Source organism: Lachnellula hyalina, assembly GCF_007821495.1.
Source record: "Lachnellula hyalina strain CBS 185.66 chromosome Unknown contig00202, whole genome shotgun sequence".
Taxonomy (NCBI): domain Eukaryota; kingdom Fungi; phylum Ascomycota; class Leotiomycetes; order Helotiales; family Lachnaceae; genus Lachnellula; species Lachnellula hyalina.
In genome coordinates, this window is record NW_022157316.1 from 12,270 (window position 1) to 34,147 (window position 21,878).

Below are 21,878 nucleotides of genomic sequence, written 5' to 3' on the forward strand. Positions count from 1 at the left end.
ACACTTGAGACAGCAGATTAATATATGACAGTTTGATCTCATCTTAGCCCATGAGAAACAACGCGAGGACTACAACATCGCTATACTCCGTTAAGGCATAGGGAATACGGGTAGCTTTCGCAGAGATCGCCGTGCAATTTTGACGATCCTCATCATCACTGACACCTTTTTCCAATACCTCTGCCAGACCTCGCTCCGTTCTGCTGCGTCCGCCTGCCAGATTTATAAAAGCTACAATTTCGTTGAAGTCGTGCACAGCAGCAACATCCAAGACCCCTCTCAACCTAAAGTCCGCCTGTTTCTGCCTTGCCCGGGTACAACTCCTGCATTAGACTTCACTGTTGCGATGCAGGTCTGGCGTTTTCACATCGAGCAGAAGCAGACAAGAGGCCTTGCGTGACTTAGACCAGCTATCTCGTATTGTGGCTGAACGCCAGCCGCGTGAGTAGTACTCGCAATAAGTAATGACCGTCACCATGCTTTTGACACGATGCTCGGATTCGGATTCGGATTCGGATCAGGCAGTATGTTGACAGATGTCGAACACGTACATCTGATCTTCTGTTTTCTTTTCTTCGGGTGATGAATATCCCAATACATCCCCAGAAGGCTCCACTTTTATTTTTACATATAGAATGGCTTCAGTAGTGTTCTTTTGGCTCGTCATTGTCTTGGGTGCCGTTTCAGCCACTGCCAAAACCGCCGATATCTCCCCTTATTTCAACTAGATCGAAGGAAACAAAATTTGGCGTTTGACACATATCGATGAGGGATTGTTAAGGGACGCGGGTGTAAAGGAGTGGGAGTTTGTACAATTACTCGTCTCATTACGCGAGGGGTTCTCTTGTAAAGTGGGCGGGTAAATTTTACGATCCGATGAGTTTCAAAGGGGGAAAAAATAATCAGTTCGGTTTGTGTCCTACCCCACTGTTACTTCCCAGGCTTTTACTAACTATTTTGCAGCTGTGTCGTTTCATTTAGATGGGCAGATGGCGTAGGCGTCTCCGTGTGGGATATGTACGAGTAGAGCGAAGGCAGCACAAGCTGATGGCTCGAAGGGAGAACCATGGGCAGACTCTGTGCATCCAGACCCAGAAGAACCTGATTGGGATCCCGATAACTGGAACCCCATAAATGAAGCTGATGGTCATAGTTGTTGACTAAGTACTTAATGTCAACGAGGTCAAGCAGTAGCGTTTTTAGGGGGAGGGGGAATGGGTGTTTCTAGGACTTTGGTACATAAGTACGAAAATTAGCGTAGCCAGAATCAGGCCTTGGTTTTTAATAGAACAGTGCAGAGTATATATTAATTGTCAGAGCATACCCCTGACCTTTTGGGGCGACGCTCGTCCCGGATTGTAGGAGGGGGTCTGCTCGGACAATTACTCCTATTCCTCCTACCATTTTACGTTTATAGAATTTATAATTGATAATATTAACATTTAATACTTGGGAAAAGTATTTGAAACTATTTAACCAACTATAGCAACGAGCGAATAGGTGAACTATATCGGGTTACCAATATATCCCTTGATATATCCGATAATCCAGTACAGCCGCTCAAGCCCACCGTCAAGTCAAATTCGGCCAATAGGCACTTTAAGACATGCCTTACGCCCTCCTCTCCCTTTAATGCCAGACCCCAAAGAATAGGTCTCCCAAGTTGCACAAAGTCTGCTCCAATCGCCAACGCCTTGAAGATGTCCGCACCACATCTGATACCCGAATCAAACCCAATAGTTAATTTCCCACCTACAGCGTCGACGATGGGACCGAGTGCATCAACAGAAGCAATTGCACCGTCAACTTGCCGACCACCATGATTGCTGACAATTATCCCATCAATGCCATGTTCCAGAGCAAGCTGGGCATCGTGTACACTTTGTATGCCTTTGAGTACAATTGGTCCCTTTCCCCACCAAGTCCTTAGTTTGTGGAGATTTTCCCACTGAGGACTCACGCCTCTGCTAGTTGAAACCACGTGGTACAGATTCGCCATCGTTTTCTGTTCCTTGGATGCCATCTTGTTAGTTGCATTAAATCCAAGTTGGCTCTGAGCCACAGGATCTTCAAGTCCAAGAGTGGTCCCCACACCATCAACGAACGGAAAGAAACCCGTCTCCAGGTCGCGTGGTCTCCATGCCAGTTCCCATGTATCAACAGTCACAACAAGTACCTCGTATCCGCTTGCCTTCGCGCGTTTCAGGTAGGAGCGTGTGAGTTCGTCATCAGTAGGCCAGTAAAGCTGGTACCAACGAGGGTTTCCGGCCCCATTAGCCTGAGCAACGTCTTCCATACCAGTACTACTTGCAGTTGACATAGTGTATGGCAGTCCCATTTCTCCGAAGGCCTTGGCAGTCCCGAGCTCGCCGTCGGAATGAAACAGCTTTTGAACACCGATCGGTGCCATAACAATTGGAGCAGGCAGCTTTTGGCCAAAGACCGTACGGCTTAGATCTCGTCGGGGCAAAACGGGACGTAACATGCGCGGAACAATGGAATATGTTTTGAATGCAGAGACATTCTTAGAGACAGTCGATTCGAGACCTGCTCCTCCTGCAGCATAATTATAAGCTTCGGAAGGAAGACGAGCTCGAGCCGATTCTTCGAGTAATGCAAGATTGGGAGTGACAGCAGGTGTTTGAGACGTTTGGTGCTTGGTAAAATATATTTGGCTCGAATACGCGGCGTAGCTGGGCGATGAGCCACTCAAGATCGGATCCAAGAGCTTATGAACAGATTCAGACGTTTCCCCCTGGGTCGGAGATAGCGCAGTCAAGGAACCATCGCCCATTGAAGTGGTTTCTGTGACCTGTTTTGGAGGCATTGCGAATAGAGAGATGACAGGGCTGTGACGGGTGTCGTTTCGATAACTCTTCTTGACTGCTGGGTTTTCCCAACTTCTGTCTTGACCCAAGAAAATACCAAGAACCGCGATGCATTTGAACTAAGTATCCGCCAAGGGTCCAAGGATTTGCCGCATATTTGACTTGTGTTAGGAGTATTGTTCCACTGGAGCCGGCACATTCGGCAATTTCCCAAGTAACCGAAACTACCGGCTTACTGCCCGGCCTTAACTTACCACAGTCAAGACCTCCAAAGACTATGAAAGTGCCGTCGGGATCTGCATAAGGTTCGTAATTACTAGGCGCAGTCTGATATCAGCTTTTGGTTGGTGAAGTAGGAACATCGGAACCTATATCTTGTCTACCAGCTCGCCTCCAAGACAAGATGTCACCAATATCTAAAATCACCAGCTCCAACAGCTTAAACACTACAACGGATATACGCCGCAAAGCATTCATCATAGAACCCAGAAATCATAATTGAACCAATCTTTGATACCAAACAGATATGGACGAGTTAACATAACTGCCGTACACTCTTCAAACCAGAAAACGTTCCATTACGATCATTTGGTCCAGTTTGATTATTATAACATCCATACAAGTTGAATTCTTTTACTTCTTGTTGAGGTATGGGACCAAGAGTGGCATCGATAACGCTTTGACGGTTCCAACTGCCATTTTGCTTGGCTTGTCTATCCTGTCAATGGGATTCAGGACATGGCGATTACTGCGCCCAGGTTTTCAGCAAACCCCTACTGGCGGACGCTGGTATGGCGTGAGTAATTCGAAATTATCTTGGAATGTGACTCAAACTTCCTAACTAACCTGGACCGCAGCTTGATTACTTCAGCTGGAATATGATTGTTGGTTTTATCATAGTAACAGCTGTTCTGTCTGTTGCGACAGGTGAGGAACCAGTAAATATTCGCCAAGCATCAATGCCGCAAGCCATTATACTCTATCTCGCCAGCAGCCAGCTTATTGTCACTGGGCTCATGGCAGCCTTAGGTTTGAAAACTCCGGTCCGATTTTCTTCGACAACAAGGGGGAGCCTTATGAAACCAGGGATCTTCGTGTTAATCGAAGATATTGTTGGTGTTGATGGTGGCGGCGGTCCAGAATTCCGAGATGCTTTGATGGCTAGGTACGAGACTAGCAAGGTGTTTCGTAGGCTTATTGCGCAGATGAATTGGTTCTGGGGTATTGGCTCGATGATAGTAGCAGGGGGTACAACTGCAATTGTCTACATCGTTGAAGACCTCAATGTTGTCTTTGCCCTTGGTAGGCATATTCCCCTCATATTTTATAGCGCAGGCTAACGAGAAGTGAGGCTGGTGTCTCCCGTGGATATGGGCCGGAATTGGTGCCATCTGCACAGTTTTGTGGACCAAAAGAATGCTGAAGTTGGAGATTCAATGGAAATCTCCTCTAGCACAGTAGGATCATACCAGCCGAAAATGTTCGGCAGCGTGTGAGACATTGTTACTGGAAACTATGTTTATATGAGCCATCGGTGCTACGTAACTCCATGGTCGATGTTGTAGTCTATTCAGCAATTGAGGATGATGTCGTAACTGAGATAAGTGCTTGAAGACAATATAGGACAGGGTTTGGAAAAACGGCACCGCTCAACTAGAGACAGCTTATAAAATAGTAATACACACATACGTCCTTAGGTACGGGGGTGGCTTGACTCTAAGACAAAGATGTGTATGGATCCATCAAATCTGAGAAACCATTAAGCAGCTCAGAGCCGAATATATTTTGGGTTGCATCCAGCTCAAAGTTCATTGATGAGAAATTTCTACGACTGGTAAGTCTTGAACATTCGCATGGCTGAGTATAATTTTTTGGAGAAGAACTAGATAGTACGTACGGATCGGTGCTATCCATTGCTGTCAAATCAAAAATTTGGTCCGCCATAGGAAGAAGTGCAAATTCGCTACTACTGTATCCATAGGTAGATTGTTGTGAAGGGGTATCGACATCTGAATTGTCTGTGGTAGCAGGCAGATAATCATTAACTAATGACTGGTGATCGCTACGTCCAACTGCGACTTCCTCGTTTTCTTTTTTCGTCTCTTTGATAGCAACGAAGAGCCGATGAATAATGCCTGCCGCAGGATAGTTGTTCTGAAGGGTTTTCAGAAACATCAAGCACAACTCTAACTTGTGAGCACCTAACTGTCTCGTGAGTGGAATGCTTGATCTGGCAGCTTTCAGATGTGTGATCATAGCTGGCACAATAAGTGCCAATGTGCTTGGCGCTGTATAAATAGCGCTACCATCGGCCATACTTCTCTCAAGTATGTTGTTTATTGCTCCCGCAGCATCTTGAACCTTTTCAATAGCATGGCTGTCGGTGTCTGGACGGAAAAGTGCAATCTGAGCAGCTCTTTGATGCAAGTGCAAGTGCCTGCAAGCCCTTAGAGTTAGTATTACCCACCCAATAAGAATTATATGGAGGTTTGAGGGTCTTAGAACTCCCGTGACCCCCAAACCACCCAGTTAGTCCAAACCATGAAAATCAAGTGCTGGTGGGAACTGCATACCGAATAGCAATAGTAAGCGTTATGTTTGAAGAACTAGATGTCTCAGCTACTTCAAATATGGGAGCTACTTCCTTTCTGAGAGCGGAAATGTCGGATGAAGTTGGCTGGCCACGGTGGGAGCGATATCTGACGCCTAGAAGTTTATTCAGGGCAGCACTAACTTTGAGGAGGTCGAGCCACAAGCTTGCAAAGGAGGCAGTATCAGGTGTATATACGTCTTTTCCGTTGATGATAATATCACGGACATTTAGCTCAGCATCGCCGGCTGTTGGTATTGGACAATCGCAGTCTTTTAAATTGATGCGTGCCGGCCTTCCCATACCGAATGCTAGCCAACTGTCTCTAAGCAAGCAGCTCCACCAGATATTCCTCCAGGACCGGCGCTGTTGATCATTTAACGCGGAATTTCTTCGCTTGGCGTCGGGATTTCGGTGCAAGCCAATCGTCTGCGAGATGCTAATCGCAATGCCAGTCCAATACCAAGATTGTTTGACGTCTTCTGCATCAACGAACCAGTGGCTGAGTAAGAGGGCTGATGATATTAGGATGATCTTGTCATTTTCACAACTAAGATCGAATAAAAGTTTTGCACGCTTTACAGTATCCTCCTTGAATGATTTGTGGGAGTCATAGCCCGATCGTTTGAGGATATTGTCTTCGATGTAGCCTGCTGACACCGAGAACATGCTCCACAACAATAGTAAGTTGACCTGTTGCACGCCGTACTTCTCATATCTACCGAGGAACTCCTGTCCACCAATAATAGGGAGAAGAGGGTGGACAAACCGAAAATAAGATTCGATGAGAGCATCGCAAATGTCAGCAGTGGGCAAGGAAAAGCACCCCTTCGCTTTCAGGTACTCGAGGTCCTCCGGTTGAAGAGATTTTGCAGCAGTTCTTGGTATCATCAGATGCCGTCTTTGGTTATTCTTTGCAGACTCAGAGTCCGTGGCAACTAGCAGAGCCCCAATGCCTTGAAGGTCTCCAACGAAGAGAGGTACGGTTTCCGCGTTCGGCAGTAGCGGTTCGCTGGAACTGATGGCGTTGGCAACGACCTGATCTCTACTATCTTCTAGATCTGTGCATGTAGAAGATTCTGCCCCGGTGGTTTCACCAGCGGATGCGCCTATTAAGTCCTGGAGCTCTTCTTCTCCTCGCATAGCAGACATTTTCGACTTCCTTGGTCTGTTGAATCAAATTAGTTCTAATGTCTCTACTGGCTGAGGCTTTGGACCTCCTAACATACGCGTATGACTTTCGCGATCTGCTTTCGCATGCTTCACCGTTGGTCGAACATTTTGTACATGGTGGGCCGGCATAACTAACGTCGCATCTTACTTTGCGTCGATGGCAGTTCTGGCACACCTCTGCCGCTCTTTTGCGCGGGGCGGAGCGCATTGAATATATGACTTTCAGATATAGAGAAGGGATAGTATTCAACCAAGCTTAAGGATGCTAAGACGAAATCACTCTAGAAAGCATTCATTTATATCAGATGAGAAAGTAGAGTTGCCGGAGATTTCGGTCGGAAGGATTGGCAACGCCTTGGCACGCTGTCACGTGCACGCGACGAAAAAGCGCTTTGGCGCTTAGGTGTAAACTATATCCCCTACGGTCCTATGCTTATCTTATAAATCAAATCCTGGTTAGGGTTTAGTAGTCGATTCATATAAGGAATTACTTAGTCGAGTGAAGTAGTGTGAAAGAGTCAAATGAGGGTTACGTGCTTCCATGTGGAACGGGACTAGCGCAAGCAACAACACCACAAAACAAACACAAGGAGAGGGGCAATTATCAAAGCAATCGTGAAATAGAGGTGTAGAATTTGATGCCTAAGTAATTTAGCTTTTAGTAAAAATCTTATAGACTAATCATATGACTAATCCGATTTATGGGCCGGGCCATAGTGAAAAACAGAAATCTATATCTCCCCACCATATTAAATAATAGAGCTATCTTTGCCCGTTTTCCCACAACTCCCGCAGTTGAGCAAGGTTTGCCCTTTCTCCTATTCTTTTACGTTAAACATTTGAGAGGAGGGTATGGTCGGACAGATGAACTTGGTCCGAGGCAGTATACGGGCAACGTTGCGGCGGAACTTTAGATTCGAAATGCGGATGATCCCTTGAAAGTAGGACCAATTATAGGGAGAGATTAACTTAATTGTCAACTTTGACTATGGAAACCAAATACACTACACCTCTTTCGCTCTGCTGAACTAGAACAAGTAACTTGACAAACATTGGGATCTTAAATCCGTACACAACTGCTCTAAAACAGGCCCACCCCGATTTTGACCGCCTCACATCATGGGGGTGTTGATAATTACCCCCATGCCAAAGCTGACAAGCAGCAACCATAATGCATAAGTTTAGCGCAATGAGGGCGTCGATGTTCACCCCTATGCCAAAGCTGCAAGCGGCACTAATCTTGAACACTATCATTGCAAAGGACGGTTATCTACAAAAAATCAGCTTCGGTATATGTGTAAGGATCTATGTACTCCTACGCTTACTTTGCATAAGGCGGATCCGAGCCCGTAAAAATGGAATTCGGTAAGAGAGGAATTTTGGCAAGGCCACAACCTTTACGGGATTGCATGGCCCAAGTTTCCCATCATCCAGTTCAAAAGTGCCCAACAGTGTCCCTAATAAAACACTCGTCTGAACCGCTTCTAGGTTCGCATTGAGAAGTTTTCGTATGTCTGCGCGGACACCTTTAAAGATCTCTTCCCAGAAACCCCTCTCTGACTCTTCAAATTCGTCTGGCATGTAGAACTTGCGTTCAGAGAATTCACCGGCGAGCGTATGGATCCGGCTAAGGCCATCCCAAAGGGAAGGAGTGATGAAAGTTCCCAGTCAACGATCCCTGATACCTGATAGTTTTCGTCGATCAGGATGTTTACCTGGTTGAGGTCGAAGTGGGATATAAAGAGTGGGAGTCTCTTTAATTGATCCAACTTGCCGAGGAATTCTTGAGCGACCTCCCGAAATGGCTGGACCTCGCTTTTTTGCGTAGACACGAGCATTTCAAGATGAGGGCGGAGTGTGCTGTTGACGACGTTGGCGCTATTTCCTTCAACAAAACCCCGAGAAAGAATCCTGCCGAGTGACTTGTTGATTGTGACAATGACTTTTGGGCCTCCGCCCCTAATGCCGTCGAACCAAGTCTTGCCTGGGATACGATTCATCCAATACGTCCAAATATGCTCACGTTCTAGCTCTTCGTCTTTGAGTAGTTCGATGTCCGGAACAACTTGTCCGAGGGCCTGCCTAGCAATCTGGAAAGGTCCAATATCCAGGGGCTCGGGCCGGAATTGAATGACAACCTCCTTGCTGTCCTGTAACGTAACAAGCATAGTTCTGCTGAAGCAACCCTGGATTCTGGCTCCTTGGGCTTTCTTCGCGGGGATACCGGAGTGAAATTGTGCGAGCTGCTTGGCCTTTTTGGCCTGCTTTTGTTCTGAGTTCAAACATACTGGCATATCGGCGTTGGTATTGACGGAGATGACCATTTTGGGAAGTAGGAGTGTGTATCGGATCGAGCAAGAGACGCAAGCGGGGTGCTAAGTGAGATCGGATTAGGTTCCTTGTCTTGCTGAGGAGTGCTGTCGTGAAAGTCTTTGTTGTGCTATGGAGGACTGCAAAAGGGCCTTGACGGAGAAATATGGCACAAAGAGATTCGATCATTGCTAAAATAACACTAGGCCTTATCCAACGAGCCAACAACATAAGGCGCTAGCGAGTGCATATTGTTGCCTAGACAGTGCGGTCGTCGTCGTTGTTAATAGTTCAAACTCGAGCGTTTTTCGAAAACACCTGGTAATCAGGTCCAGAATAGGGGCCAATTGATACCAATGGTTCGTAGGGCTGAGCTTGCGGCTAACCAGGAACCGTGTCACGGGAGGCGAGTGAATGCCGGGGGACAAGTCAGTTACATCCACAGTGAAACCCTTCCATTACATTACTCCGTAAATAGTGCGTGATATACCGTGCATCGGACGGTTCTGGATGCAGCATGCGCCCTACGTCATATGCTTGTTGGCAATAGTTGGGGAGCTCCACTCGAAGCAGGTAGTGCGCACTTACACAGACTTGATTGGGCAGGAGTTTCCCTCAGCTGTTGGAGTTTCCCTTAGTTGTTGGAGTTAGAAAAGGCATAGGTTACATTGGCTGATCCCTAGACAGCGTCATCCTTAGCAAAAAAATAGGAAGGGCTGGCAGCTCCATTCTGCTAAGCGTCCGGCACATGCAAGAAGTTTGTTAGCAGGCTTTTAGTTAGTTCCCCGCTAATAAAATTTCTTATCATTGAGAATTTGTTGCCTACTATAGAAGCGGTGGTTTACCCCTATCTAGGTTAGTAAGTTTATTATATTACTAACCTATAGGTATTATCTAAAGATTAATATATAAGTAGTATTTATATTTGTATATATAAATATAATTAATTAATAAAGTAATTCTACTGAATGCACTTTTACAGCAAGTTACCTATCTATTAATAGTGTCACAAAGCGATAACTTTCATTCCACAATCCCGAATCATCAAGTGAACTACGACACAGTATAGAAGTTAGACTGGTGGCTTTTCGTGACGAAGGACCTGAGTTTATTGGACAAAGTGTCTTTTAGGTGGTGGATGGGAACCCTTAACTAATTTACTGTTGACAACGGCATATAGCAGAACGTGTTCGAGTAATAGGATCATTGGACCCCTGAAATGGCATAATCATTGAGTAGCGCTTTGAATAATGATATTTATGTGTCGATTTGTACCATTGCCCTATTATCTTGAAAAGCAACACTCCGGTAACGACTGAAATAAGCATTCTAACCTGAAACTAAGCCCCAATGTCGCAACGTAGAGAGGAACAATCATCAAAAAGATTCTAAGAACCGAAGGCGCCTCTGATCCTCTCCCATCTTTTGAAATATCTGGACATCCTTCTCCTTCACGTGAATGTAGGCGTTCAATAAGTCTTTCGGTATCAAAGTATTCATTGTAGCGTCCGCTTTCAGCGACTCCAATGCTTCCTGCAAACTAGCAGGCATTCTTTTGTTCATTTGGTACTTTGCACGTTCTCCGTCATCCAGCGAATTAGGGAAAACGCGGCAGTCTTCCCAAACAAGATCCGCCTTCTGGGCCAGCCCACTCAAGCCAGCCAGAATAACAGCCGCAGAGAATAGGTACGAGTTTGAGGTGCTATCCAGCATACGGAACTCCCAATGCTGATCGCTTATCTTGCGCACTGGCAAGTCGCGGTTCTCAGTGCCAAACCCGACCCACGCGCCAGCTGCGTCTGTCCCAGTCCGAACATACCCGTCAAAGCTGGCCATCCCGAAGGCGCAAAGAGAACTCATGTGGCTCAGAATACCTGCGAGGAAATTATTTGTGTCCGGCAGGGCTAGCTGGTCAACCGACATGTGTAAGTGAATGCCATTCGTTGGACCTGCGAGGAGTGGCTTAGGAGTCATTGTTGCCTTAATATTGTGCCTAACGAAGACGGTACGTATAGTCTCCTGTGCTAGGATTAGAGAGTCGATAGCGAGGAGTAGCGGTTCAGGACTGAGCGCAAACTCTATCTGATCGTGGGTTTCGGTATGGAAGTGATAGATATGGATAGATGAGTCCTTGAGATTGTCGAGAATCTCCTCCACTATGTCTAGTGTCTGGCCTCGCAACCCCGCAGTGGTCTGATAGCTGTTCAACCGATCCAATACATTGAGCGGCTCACAGTTCTTGTCCAAGAGCATGCATTCAATCTCAAAGCCGGCCAGGACCTTTGTGTGCCATTCTTTCTCAAGCCTTTCAAGGGCACGAGATAATAGCATCCGCGGACACTTGCTGTACGTCTCCTCGGCCTCTTTGTGTTCCAAGAAGCACATGACAGAGGCATGACGAGGTCTAAATCCGCAGCGACGTAGCATGGACCAGTCAGGGCGCAGTACCCAGATTTCGAGATCACTTCCAGGGTTCGTCGGGCCTGTTGAGACTGGGAAGATCATGCTCACTTGCGGAAGAAGGTATTCCTCATTTCCTTGAGCTATTTCCAGGCATCGAGCAACAGGAAGAAACCGGGTGCGCAGAATGCCAGAGTAGTCGAGCCATTGAAGACGAATGTAATCAATCGATTCGTTCTCCTGAAGAAACTTTTGGAGCTTGTGTTCATTTGAGGACATGTTGGCCCGATCGAGGGTCAACACTCAATAGTTGGAGAGGAGAAGAAGATTTAGGATTGTTCTTGCAGAAAGAGGTGGCGACTAACTGATCTGAAGAGGTATTGTGGAGGGACAACACAACCGCGGACTCTAGGCTAGGATCTGACTTATAGTTTCATCATTGTATAAATATATATATATTAAATAATCTGTATAAAAGAGTGTGTTGTAGAATCGATGCTCGTCTAAGTTCATCGAAGTGTCCGATTTTATAAGGTACGGTGCAGTGCTAGCTGCATACCCCACTTCACGTGACAGCCCGTTTGGACCCCACCACCGTATAATAAGGAGATATAGTTTTTACTTTTACTTTCTTTCTAGTAGTTAGTATACTAGAAATAAAAGTATATAAGTAATATGTTAATTAGAGATATAGTTATAGAGATATTAGTATGTTATTATATAAAAATATGTTCAAAAAAGTGGTGTTTTTGCGAAGGGGGGGTCACATTAAAAAAAATCACGTTTTGACACTATTTAGTTGTGTCGCTGTACTAGATAATCTTTCCCCTTTACATAACACTAGACCTGATTGGTCACATACCTGCCTCTGACGTCCAACCAAAGGATTTCAGGCAGCAGTCAGAGATGATGAGTGTTTAGATCATTTACAAGAACATTCCTCACCATGTTTCTCTCTCCTTCACCCTAATATTGTTCATCATGCCCTCGTACTCCAGCCATCAATTCTACAAGGATTGGCGTTATAGTCTAGCCAAGGACTTCACAAGCCCCTCTGGAGAACCTGTCAAATATGCCAGAGATGGCTTTCGCACTTGGGGTAGCGAGCGATACAGAATTCCATTTTCCGAATCCCCAAATGGAGCTTCTGTCAATAGTGATAAAACCCTGATAGCAATAGCATGGAAAGAGGACATCCATATCTATGAGACCGCCAACTTCACCAAGGTTCTTGTCCTCAGGGGTCACGTCTCACTAATCGAAAGCTTTGACTTCCATCCAAAAGATCCTAAGCTCCTCGTATCTGCTGCAAGCGGTTTTCGTCCTGGTTCTGGAGAGCCCACCATTCTTTTCTGGAATCTCGATGTTGAGCAAGACAATCCAATGCTTGACGAAAAGATCATCTCGAAGATTTCCGGTGAAGCTGCCGAGACCGCTATCACAAGCTTACAGAAAGCAGATCCGAGGCTCAATCTTTCTCCTGAAGATGAGAAGAGCTTAAGTAATACCATTGAGCCTGCCATAACAAATATCGTCAAAATCCGAGGCGCGGCTAGCAGAAAGTCCTTGATTGGCCGTCTGCAAGATGGATTTCAGTCCCACATATTTAGTCCTTCTGGCAGCTACTTGATATACATGCCTGGTGAACGACCAAGGTCTAACGGCAATGATGTTTGGGACATGAAAATATTCTCAATAGTCACCCACGAGGACCTTTTCATTCTTTCGGGCCACAGCGATGCAATTGTGTGGGTTGGCTTCAGCCCAGATGAAAGTATGATTGCTACTGTTTCTTGGGACCAGACTATGCGAATTTGGGATGCCAAGAACGGGGACCAGAAGTACATGTTTAAGACTGCGAATCAGAATTGGACAGGAGGTTTCTCACCAGATTCACAAAAGTTTGCAGGCACTTGTGGGGATGGGACCCTTTACGTCTACTCGATGATAGATGGCACCACTCTGGTACAACACAAGCCCGAGACAGGTCGTGGCTGGCTGCGTGCTTTGAGCTGGTCCGCTGATAGTCAGGCCGTGGCCGTTGGGGGAGGTCATGGCGGTGGACCAGGACTGTTATTTCTTTACTATCTTGTTGAGAACAAAGTTACTCAGCAACGAGTCTTGAGTACCGATGCGTGTCAAGTGGAACCGGAGATCAAGCGCATGATGGGTAGCTATCTTGAATGCAATGCTGTCAAGTTCGTGGATGGTGGGAGAAAGGTTGTGACTTTGATCTCAGGAGATGGTGGATTTGAAACTTATGATTTAGAGACATCGGAGAAGTGGCGATTTGCTAGACCAGGCGTTGATCCGCAGCCTGAAGAGATCGAGGCAGATGAAGATGGTGCTGGGAATGGAAAGGGAAAAGAAATTGCACACGGTGGATATATGACGACCATTTGGGAGGACGAGAAGAGGAAGACTATTTTGATTGCTAGTATGGATAGTGATGGAGTGCGAATATGGGATCTACCCATGTCAACTGCTGAAACAGCTTGATCACCTAGTAGGTCGAGAAGAGTTTGTCACATGGTAATAGGAAACAATTGCCTTTGGGTAAGAATGAACTCCAGTGTTCTCAAAGGTATCTTTCAGATTTATAGCAATACTATCTAATTATCAAGGAATTCCAAGTAGAAGACCAGATTAATTCCATCAAAATAATTCCACCCTTCCTCCTAAGTCCGAGCCTTGGATTTGGTACAGGGTGTTTTCATAAATACTGCAACTTTCCACTTAAAACCAGGATGTAACCAGGATAATAGAGGGTTTCTATTAGCTGAAAACCCCCCTGGATAGATAGATCATTTATATCTTATTTGGTGATCAAACTGCTAAAATCCCCCACCTTCTACTAGAAAAAGAGTGTTTCCGGCAGCGGGACTCCATACAAGCCTTGTAAAAGCATATTTTGTAGAAAGTTGCAGTTTTTATGACAAAACCCTATATGTAGAGATTTTGATGATCGGACCTCGATTGGTGGATCACTCCACTGTGGCGCAAGCGCCTCACCCTATATAATAAAAGTACTCGTAAGCTTGCATCACCTCTTACAACCCCGCTCCTCCCACCTCCACCTCTACCTCCTTCACATCCATTCCATCCATCTATAAGTAGAAAAACACCACTTCCTTCACCACTACACCTACACACTTCGATAACCAAACAATCCTTCACCATGGGATGGTTCGACGGCGAAACTGATGAGCGTCAAGCTTACGATCAAGTACGCTTCTTATCCACCCTGCCCCTCCTTACCTACCTTATCTCAGTTACCCCTCACCAAACACATTTGACTGACCATTCCGCTCGCATCACAGTTCCAACAAGCTCCCGACGAGCACAAAGCGAAGATGAGCCACGAGCTCGTCGGCGGTGCAGCAGCATACTACGTTCGTCTCCCCCCCCCCCCCTCGCGTCCATCCCGCAAAAGTCACCCACGTCCCTCTCCTCACAATAAATACTAAACGAGCGAGAATCCAGGCAGCGCGAGAATACGAAAAACACTGCGCGCAGAACGGCAAGCCGGATTCTCATGCTCAGGCCAAGGAACTTCTTGCTGGGTTTGCGGGCGCGTTCATTGATCGCGAGTTTGAGACAAAGGGGGTAAGTGCTCTATCGTCGCTGTTGTTCTTGTCGTTGTGCGGAAAGAGAAAGAGGGGATAAGGGATACAGTAAGGCTGATTAGTGATAGTTGAGCTTTGTGGATCGCGAGAGGGCGAAACATGATGCGCATAAGAGGGTGCATGAGCAGGTCCGCAACGACTATTAGGGTAATTAGTTGTCGTTGACATATAGGGAATGTGACGGGTTTGGAAGTGATTGGCTGGTGGATAAGCAGAATACAGTAGTAGCGTAGGATTTAGATTGCAGTTTCAAACTTGCAAAGTAAATGCTATTTGTGGCTGTACATCTATCATGCCTCCCTCGTCCTAATCCCACAAACATCTACTGAGGTAAGCTACGTATCTAAATCTCTAGCTTCCAGATATACTTCTCTCACATCTCTCGATATGCTAATGTACGCTGGTGGTCAAGGTCGTCTAGAGATTCTAACTGAGTTCATTAAATATTTAAATATGGATGATGCGTGTAAATGGATGACTGCATCCGCTGGCCGATTCTTTATGAGGCAGTAGATCAAACTACTATAGCTGTGGGAGAAAATGGCGAGGAAGAGGAAGAGAGCCCCGATTCGGAGCAAAGCCTGGGTTTTCGGATCACTCCGATCATTATTAATCTTGCAGCTCACCTGGCATTCGATAATCCATTTAACGATTCCAAGCTATCAACTACATGGAAAGGCACTACCATCAGAAAAAGATGCAAGCACCAGGAACTCGACACCAAACACAAAACGAACTTGGAGACAACACCTTTCCATAAGGCAGCGGCAACGGGAAATGGCAGGGCGATCAAATATCTGATCGAGCGGGCACAACTCTTAGTTTTGGAGAAATCTCGCATACCACTGTCTCGCGATCTGTTTGTCCAGGTACCTCAATCACAAAACCCAGACTCGTTTTCCACACACCGTGCTCTGGAGTACGCTGCAGCAGACTCTCTAGCTTGAAGACGCTAGAGACACTTCTGAGTTCCGATCCCACCATCGCGTTTTCTCCAGACACGACTTTCAAATCCGCTCTAGCAAACAAGCAGAGAGATATCATAAATACATTTCTTCAATTCGAGACGTTGCGGGAAGTTTTCATCATAGAGACGTACATTCTTCAAGCAATGGATCTTCTTGGCGACACTTCGCGAATCCACAGACCCTGAGCGCCAGCAACGTGAAGATGTCATTACCACTTTGATTAATAGCGTTGATACGGGTGACGTGATTACGGAAAAGGTTGTGAGACGGCTCATCGAGCTCAATCTCAAGGAAATCTAGGAGAAGAAGATCTCAAGACTTGGACTGAAGACCTTAGGACTGCTCTGTTTGTCTCGCCGTTACACACCAGATCGCCGAATTTGTCGACATATTCATACAGGACTACCTCGAACTAGTGATCGAGAAGAAAGTAAACTACTACGTTCTGTGGCACATTAACAAGGTTCGAAAAGTTGGAGGAGAGTATATAACCCGTGAGTTCAAGGGAAACGATCCTCTTGCGATAGCGAACCGCAAAATACGTGATATGTTGGTTACCGCCATTATCAAAAACAAGAATGATAAGATGCAAGACTTGGTTTGAAGATTTGAAGATTTGAGCATTCCGGACGTAAGTGCACTCGTAAATTCTCTAATCTCTTCGTCTATATCTACAGCTCATCCGTTAACTTTTTTGACTAGAACTATCAGCTGCATGTACAAGGAAATAGGTTAGAGCCGTAGCTAAGGGCATGCGCACTATGGCAATTTATACGGGACCAGATGATGAAGATATTCAGGGAATCTGAAACAGTATTGAAATGTACCTTGGGAAAGTCTATCTTCTACAAGTAACGCCACGAGCTATGAACCCAGCTCAAGGCAACCCCATACAATTGGCATAATAAACAACCGTCGCCGGCGAATCCGAGTACATTTTAAAAACCCCCACATCGTTCACCAAAACATCCAGCACCGTATACATATCCCCATCCTTCCGAATAACAGGCGCGATATACTGGTAAAAGTACTCGCCCCCTTGATTCAACCACCCAGACCTTTCAAAACTCCACGGCAGGATCTCCAACCCCGCCTTCCTAGCCTCGATCGCATACTCGGACGGCACAATCTTCCGATCGGTATCCAGCTTCGTCAGCGCAAATAGAGCAGGTCCTACAATCTTGACGCCCGCCTGCGCGAGCGCGGGTAAGCTGGCCGTGGCCATGTTGTAGCCTTCGAGCGTCTCCATCCGTTCATCGAGATAGACGGCCTGCTTGCCGAACTCGGGCTCGTTTTTGATCCACCAGAATACGTCGTCTGGCACGAATGACTGCGGCCATACGCGCGCGGGGTCGATGCCGAGATTCTTGTAGTCGTCGATGATGTCTTGGAGATACTGTTCTTGCGTGTACCCGTTGAACGGCATCTGCACTTCGGTGTGCTTGGCTTCTGGCGTGAAGTCGCGACCGTAGCTGTCAATTAGGTGGATGCTCTCGACGTGTGTTAGGAGTGTGCCGCAGGTCGAGTATAGGTCGGTGCGAAACTTTGCCGTGCCGGCCATGAATTCCTCAGCGGTGCTGGCGTTTGGGTTGAAGCCATCCATCTTGCCGCATAGCGTTTTGAATTCAGCCAGAGTGATGTCGCTGGCACAGCAGTTTGCCGTCGCATCGGTTCCCGTTGCTACATCATAAGGGGTGAAGCCTCTGGTGCATTTAGCAGCGAGGTCAGTGGCTAGAATGTTGGTAGTGTAGTGTAAGTCGCATCTGGAGGATATCAGCGTTGGGTCTCAGCAGAAACGAGAGCAGAGAACCAGGTATTCGTGCTTATCGGACGTAAAGAAATGGATGTATGTATGAAAGTAGTTCTGCCGAGAAAGTGAAATGCTTCACTAACTGATCATGTCGACAAACAAGCTTCTTGTCCGATGTAAAAGTGACATCGCATTCAATGGCCCCAGCACCTTCACGCGCAGCAGCCATATAAGATTCCCTTGTATGTTCGGGAAACTGAAGAGGGGCACCGCGGTGTCCAACGACAAACTTGCTGACCTTGGACGTCTTTTCAGAACAAGACTGCAGCTTTTGTTTCAACGGCCCCTCGTCCATGTTGTCAACCAGATAGTAGGGGCGAAGGCCAACCTGCACCTGAAAGGGCTGCTGGACATGGTCATTCTTGGTATTGTTATCGTAGTTGAGATAATAACGCGGTGTGGGTGCCGACAATACGAGGCGAAGGCCAGCAATAGCTATTAGGATAAGAGAGAAAAGCGTAGCTGTAACGGATACCGTTGATGGAGTGACGAAGGCGAAGGCGATTCGTGAGAAGCCAGATGAAAACAGTTGTGAGGGGACATGGACATGACTTGGTTTAGGCATGGATCCAACGACAAGGTGAGATGACAAGCAAGACTGAAGTGAAGGCTCAATATCACTCTCACTTTCACCTTCACTTTCACGTGGCGTCGGTTGGCGTCGTAATGAGGGTGACCTCACCTCTTGACAGGCACAATGGGATGGAGTTGAAGAGGATGAACATGTTCAAGAAAGACGGGCAGACAGGCAGATAGGGAGACAGGCAGACAGACGAAGGAAGGTGTTTAGCTCCCCCAGATAAGATATTCATAGTCGTGTTTTATTTTAAATGACAGTAAGCCGGCGGTCTGCTAGACCAGCACTAGTATCTTGGCGTCACGTCGGACTCTTGGATGGACCAATCAAATGGTGGAATGGCCAGGATGGTGGTTGCACGGATCTTGTGCGACGGTAGAGTAGGGATAGCGCAGGGTAGGGGTAGCGTAGGGTAGTACAGTACTGTATGACAAGGGAAGCTTATCAGTCATCCTTTGTAAGATTACCTGGTACGTATGACGTAGAGCTAGTTTGTACTGTAGATAAGATACAAGGTGAGTATAGGATGAGTATACAGTACTATACCGTGCTACTTGTACCTTACTGTATACAGACTATGTCAGTATTCCCCGGCAGGTCACACATCATCCCATTCAAGCCTAGTCAATCCATCCATACCCCAGTCAAGCCTAGTCAATCCATCCATACCCCCAGTACAGACCCAATTCAATTCCTCCCTTTACCCCGCCACCCCACGTCACCCCGCTCTCTTCCACCACCACCTTCTTTCAACCTTCTTTCACCCCGTCATGTTAAAACCCATCGCCATTCAATTCAATTCAATTGTGTCTTCGCCGGTCGGACGAAACTAGTACACGTAATCCACTGCCCATCAAGCTCCAGCACTAAAGGCTTCTGCTGCTCAAATCCAAACTTCATATAGACCGCCTTGCCAGCATCCGACGCATCTACATACGCTTCCTTCCCCTGCGCATCTGCTCTTTCGCATCCCCATTCCATCAGCAAACGGGCAACACCCAGTTTCCTGTATTCCGGAAGCGTACAGAGCATGTCGAGATCTATATTCCATCAGTCCATGCAAGTATAACCAAACCCAAGTATAAATCCGTATCTTTTCCCCATCCATTTATCGATAACAGCAGACTCCCAGATCTAAGTAAGTGAAGCATCAATTACTCACAAGCATGTCCCCTCGGCGGACTCCCCAAATTCCTCCTCCTCTCCTCCGCCAGCGCCCCAAAAAACCTATCGCATAAACCCCCATCACTCTCCCCCGCCCACGCCGGCATTCGATCCTCCAGCATCCTCTCCTCTCCGCCCTCCCAAAACCCCCACTTCCCATACCCCACAATCCTGCCCTTGCCCTCCGTTGAAACGTCCGAGACCTTCAGGTAGACCTGTGACGGCTTGTGCAGCAGATCATCGCCGTTGGCCGCGTTCCACCACGCGTACACGGCGGGCGTGGGCGGGAAGAGCTTGTCGAAGAGGGGGGAGGAGAAACACGTGTACCAGAGTGCTGTGATCTCGGGGATATCATCAAATGTTGCTTTTGCGAGCGAGAGGATGGGGGCGTGTGTGAGGGGGGTGGGTGTTGCCATTTCTTTTTAGTTGGAAGATTTGAGCGGGATTCGACTTGTGGGAAGAACCTCGGAAGGGGAATGGATTAGGTTTAAGCTTAGAACTCAATTGAGAGAGAGAATAGGGAATTGAAAGAACTTCCGAAAAATGGCACGAGATGGTGAAAGTTATCAAGCTGACAGTTATTTGATCTCACGATTTATAAGCACTAATTGCCCCGATTTGATCCTCGGCTGAATAAATCGTACCTACCACCTATAGAAAGCCAGCAAGATTCGTATAAGATTCCAATACCAAGTGTTCCAGACAACCATTTCAAGCCTTAATAGTATAACTACTATCTAGTTTTACTACCTTGGTAAATTAGAAAAGATGTAGCGTTTTTATAGATATCTTTTACATCTATATATACCTCCTCTATTTCTTTATTTATACTTAGAGTTACTTACGATCTACTTTCTTTTTATAAAAGCATAATAGCTATCTTTTAATTTCTTAGTATACTTGCTATAGCTTTTTAGTACTAGTATAATAGCTTAGGAAAGTAGGTTCAGGGATTTAGCGCTAGTATAGCGTAGAAGGACTACTAAATATATTTAGAGCTTTAGAAGCTACCTTCTACTTTTTTCTTCTTTTCTTAGTTTAGTATTCTTATTTTTCAAGTTAAAAGCTTAATACTATTATATTCTTCACTTCCGCTAACTTCTTTTTAGTTATTGGTATAAGCTGTAACACCTCCTAGCTTTGGATTTCTGTTTGATATTGCTTAGTTAGCAGACACATAGATAAAACCATAATCTCTAGTGTAGTTGACACGTAACCTCCTACAAGTCATATAATACAGTCACATATACGCATCGTTATATTCCAACAATTTCATTTCATGGTTTCCTAGGTAGTTAGAAGCCTCTTTCTGTCTAATCTTTCTATCTCAGTTGGATATGCTTTCCAATCTAAGAGCCCCCCCCACCTCCCCAAGGTCATATATACTAGCCTGCTATTCAAAAATCCCCTCATCCTTCCTTCCATCCCCATCAAACTCTACAATTTAGAAACTACTGCCCCCTTCCTATCCTTACTTTTCTTAGTCTGACCCTGTCCAGTCTGAACCTTCCCCTGAAGCCATAGAGCATACTCACTATCGACCTCCCTATCCATGCGAAACAGCGCCTCAAACTGCTCCTTACCATACTGCACCATATCCGGCAGCTTAAAACCAACCTGCTTCCTCAGCTCGGCAGCCCTCTCCCACAACTCCATCGTCTGCCTAGGAGCTCACTGCTCTCCTGCGGGGCCTTCCTCTTAGCCCGCGTCTTCACACCCACTTCCGGCCACTCGACATAGACCACCTCGCGCATATTGCGGAAGCGAGACAGAGTCTGCATGCACAGGTAGTACAGCGGGGTGTCGAAGGCCAGATAGCGCAGTTCCAGATCCAGGTAGTGGCGCTCTCTGGCGAGCTCCTGCTCGCTGCCGGCGGTGTAGCCGATGGGCACGAGGAATTGGGCGAAGGCCTCGATGCTGGATATGAGGATGGTGTCGAAGGAGAAATTGAAGTAGAGGGGGCGTTTGTTTAGGAGGGCGTTGAAGCTCAGGCGGTAGAGTTTCTGGGCCTTGGTGCGGAGTTTGCGGTTGAGCTGCAGCAGGGGAGGCATGATGTGGGCCTCGGAGTATATCTTGAATTCGGACGCGAGCTTCGGGTCGTGGGAGATGGTGATGGTGCGGGGTTGGTAGGATGCGATGAGGAGTAGGACGCTGTCGGGTAGGTCTGCAAGTGTTGCGAATCGGGGACTTTGCATCGAGGCTGGTTTGACGGGGGTGGCTTTGGTCAAGGCCGGGGTTGAGCGGATTGTCCTCTTTGGCAAGATTGCCTTTAGAGTGTTGTTCTGGATAGTGTTAGTAGTGATATAAATCATGTAGGTAGGGTTTTCATACCGACATGCTTGAGGAAACTAAGTCGATTTCTCGTCGAATTGGATTGAAATGCTTACAAGGCGATTGCGATTAAAAAATGGATTTTTCGTGGTCGAATTATG

General features: G+C 46.6%; 7 protein-coding genes across 7 annotated transcripts; 3 read left to right on the forward strand and 4 right to left on the reverse strand.

The window, feature by feature from the left end:
* Positions 1 to 1,442: 1,442 nt before the first annotated feature.
* Positions 1,443 to 2,827, reverse strand: LHYA1_G007825 (putative lactate 2-monooxygenase; the record flags this gene model as incomplete). Its single annotated transcript, XM_031152750.1, has 2 exons — positions 1,443 to 1,448; positions 1,520 to 2,827. The coding sequence occupies 2 exons, from the start codon at positions 2,825 to 2,827 to the stop codon at positions 1,443 to 1,445; spliced, it is 1,314 nt and encodes a 437-aa protein (XP_031001911.1).
* Positions 2,828 to 3,552: 725 nt separating this feature from the next.
* LHYA1_G007826 (uncharacterized protein) lies at positions 3,553 to 4,324 on the forward strand (the record flags this gene model as incomplete). Its single annotated transcript, XM_031152751.1, has 3 exons — positions 3,553 to 3,624; positions 3,686 to 4,130; positions 4,176 to 4,324. The coding sequence occupies 3 exons, from the start codon at positions 3,553 to 3,555 to the stop codon at positions 4,322 to 4,324; spliced, it is 666 nt and encodes a 221-aa protein (XP_031001910.1).
* A 5,954-nt stretch (positions 4,325 to 10,278) lies between these two features.
* On the reverse strand, positions 10,279 to 11,580 carry fluG_0 (Protein fluG; the record flags this gene model as incomplete). The annotated part of the gene is made up of 1 exon (XM_031152752.1): positions 10,279 to 11,580. One exon carries the CDS (start codon positions 11,578 to 11,580, stop codon positions 10,279 to 10,281), a length of 1,302 nt encoding a protein of 433 aa, XP_031001909.1.
* Positions 11,581 to 12,282: 702 nt separating this feature from the next.
* HET-E1_20 (Vegetative incompatibility protein HET-E-1) lies at positions 12,283 to 13,800 on the forward strand (the record flags this gene model as incomplete). Its single annotated transcript, XM_031152753.1, has 1 exon — positions 12,283 to 13,800. One exon carries the CDS (start codon positions 12,283 to 12,285, stop codon positions 13,798 to 13,800), a length of 1,518 nt encoding a protein of 505 aa, XP_031001914.1.
* Positions 13,801 to 14,479: 679 nt separating this feature from the next.
* Positions 14,480 to 15,073, forward strand: LHYA1_G007829 (uncharacterized protein; the record flags this gene model as incomplete). The annotated part of the gene is made up of 4 exons (XM_031152754.1): positions 14,480 to 14,527; positions 14,622 to 14,693; positions 14,785 to 14,907; positions 14,996 to 15,073. The coding sequence occupies 4 exons, from the start codon at positions 14,480 to 14,482 to the stop codon at positions 15,071 to 15,073; spliced, it is 321 nt and encodes a 106-aa protein (XP_031001913.1).
* Positions 15,074 to 16,772: 1,699 nt separating this feature from the next.
* Positions 16,773 to 18,270, reverse strand: LHYA1_G007830 (Extracellular protein; the record flags this gene model as incomplete). The annotated part of the gene is made up of 2 exons (XM_031152755.1): positions 16,773 to 17,658; positions 17,789 to 18,270. 2 exons carry the CDS (start codon positions 18,268 to 18,270, stop codon positions 16,773 to 16,775), a joined length of 1,368 nt encoding a protein of 455 aa, XP_031001919.1.
* An 807-nt stretch (positions 18,271 to 19,077) lies between these two features.
* Positions 19,078 to 19,862, reverse strand: LHYA1_G007831 (uncharacterized protein; the record flags this gene model as incomplete). The annotated part of the gene is made up of 2 exons (XM_031152756.1): positions 19,078 to 19,322; positions 19,445 to 19,862. 2 exons carry the CDS (start codon positions 19,860 to 19,862, stop codon positions 19,078 to 19,080), a joined length of 663 nt encoding a protein of 220 aa, XP_031001920.1.
* Between the last annotated feature and the right edge of the window lie 2,016 nt (positions 19,863 to 21,878).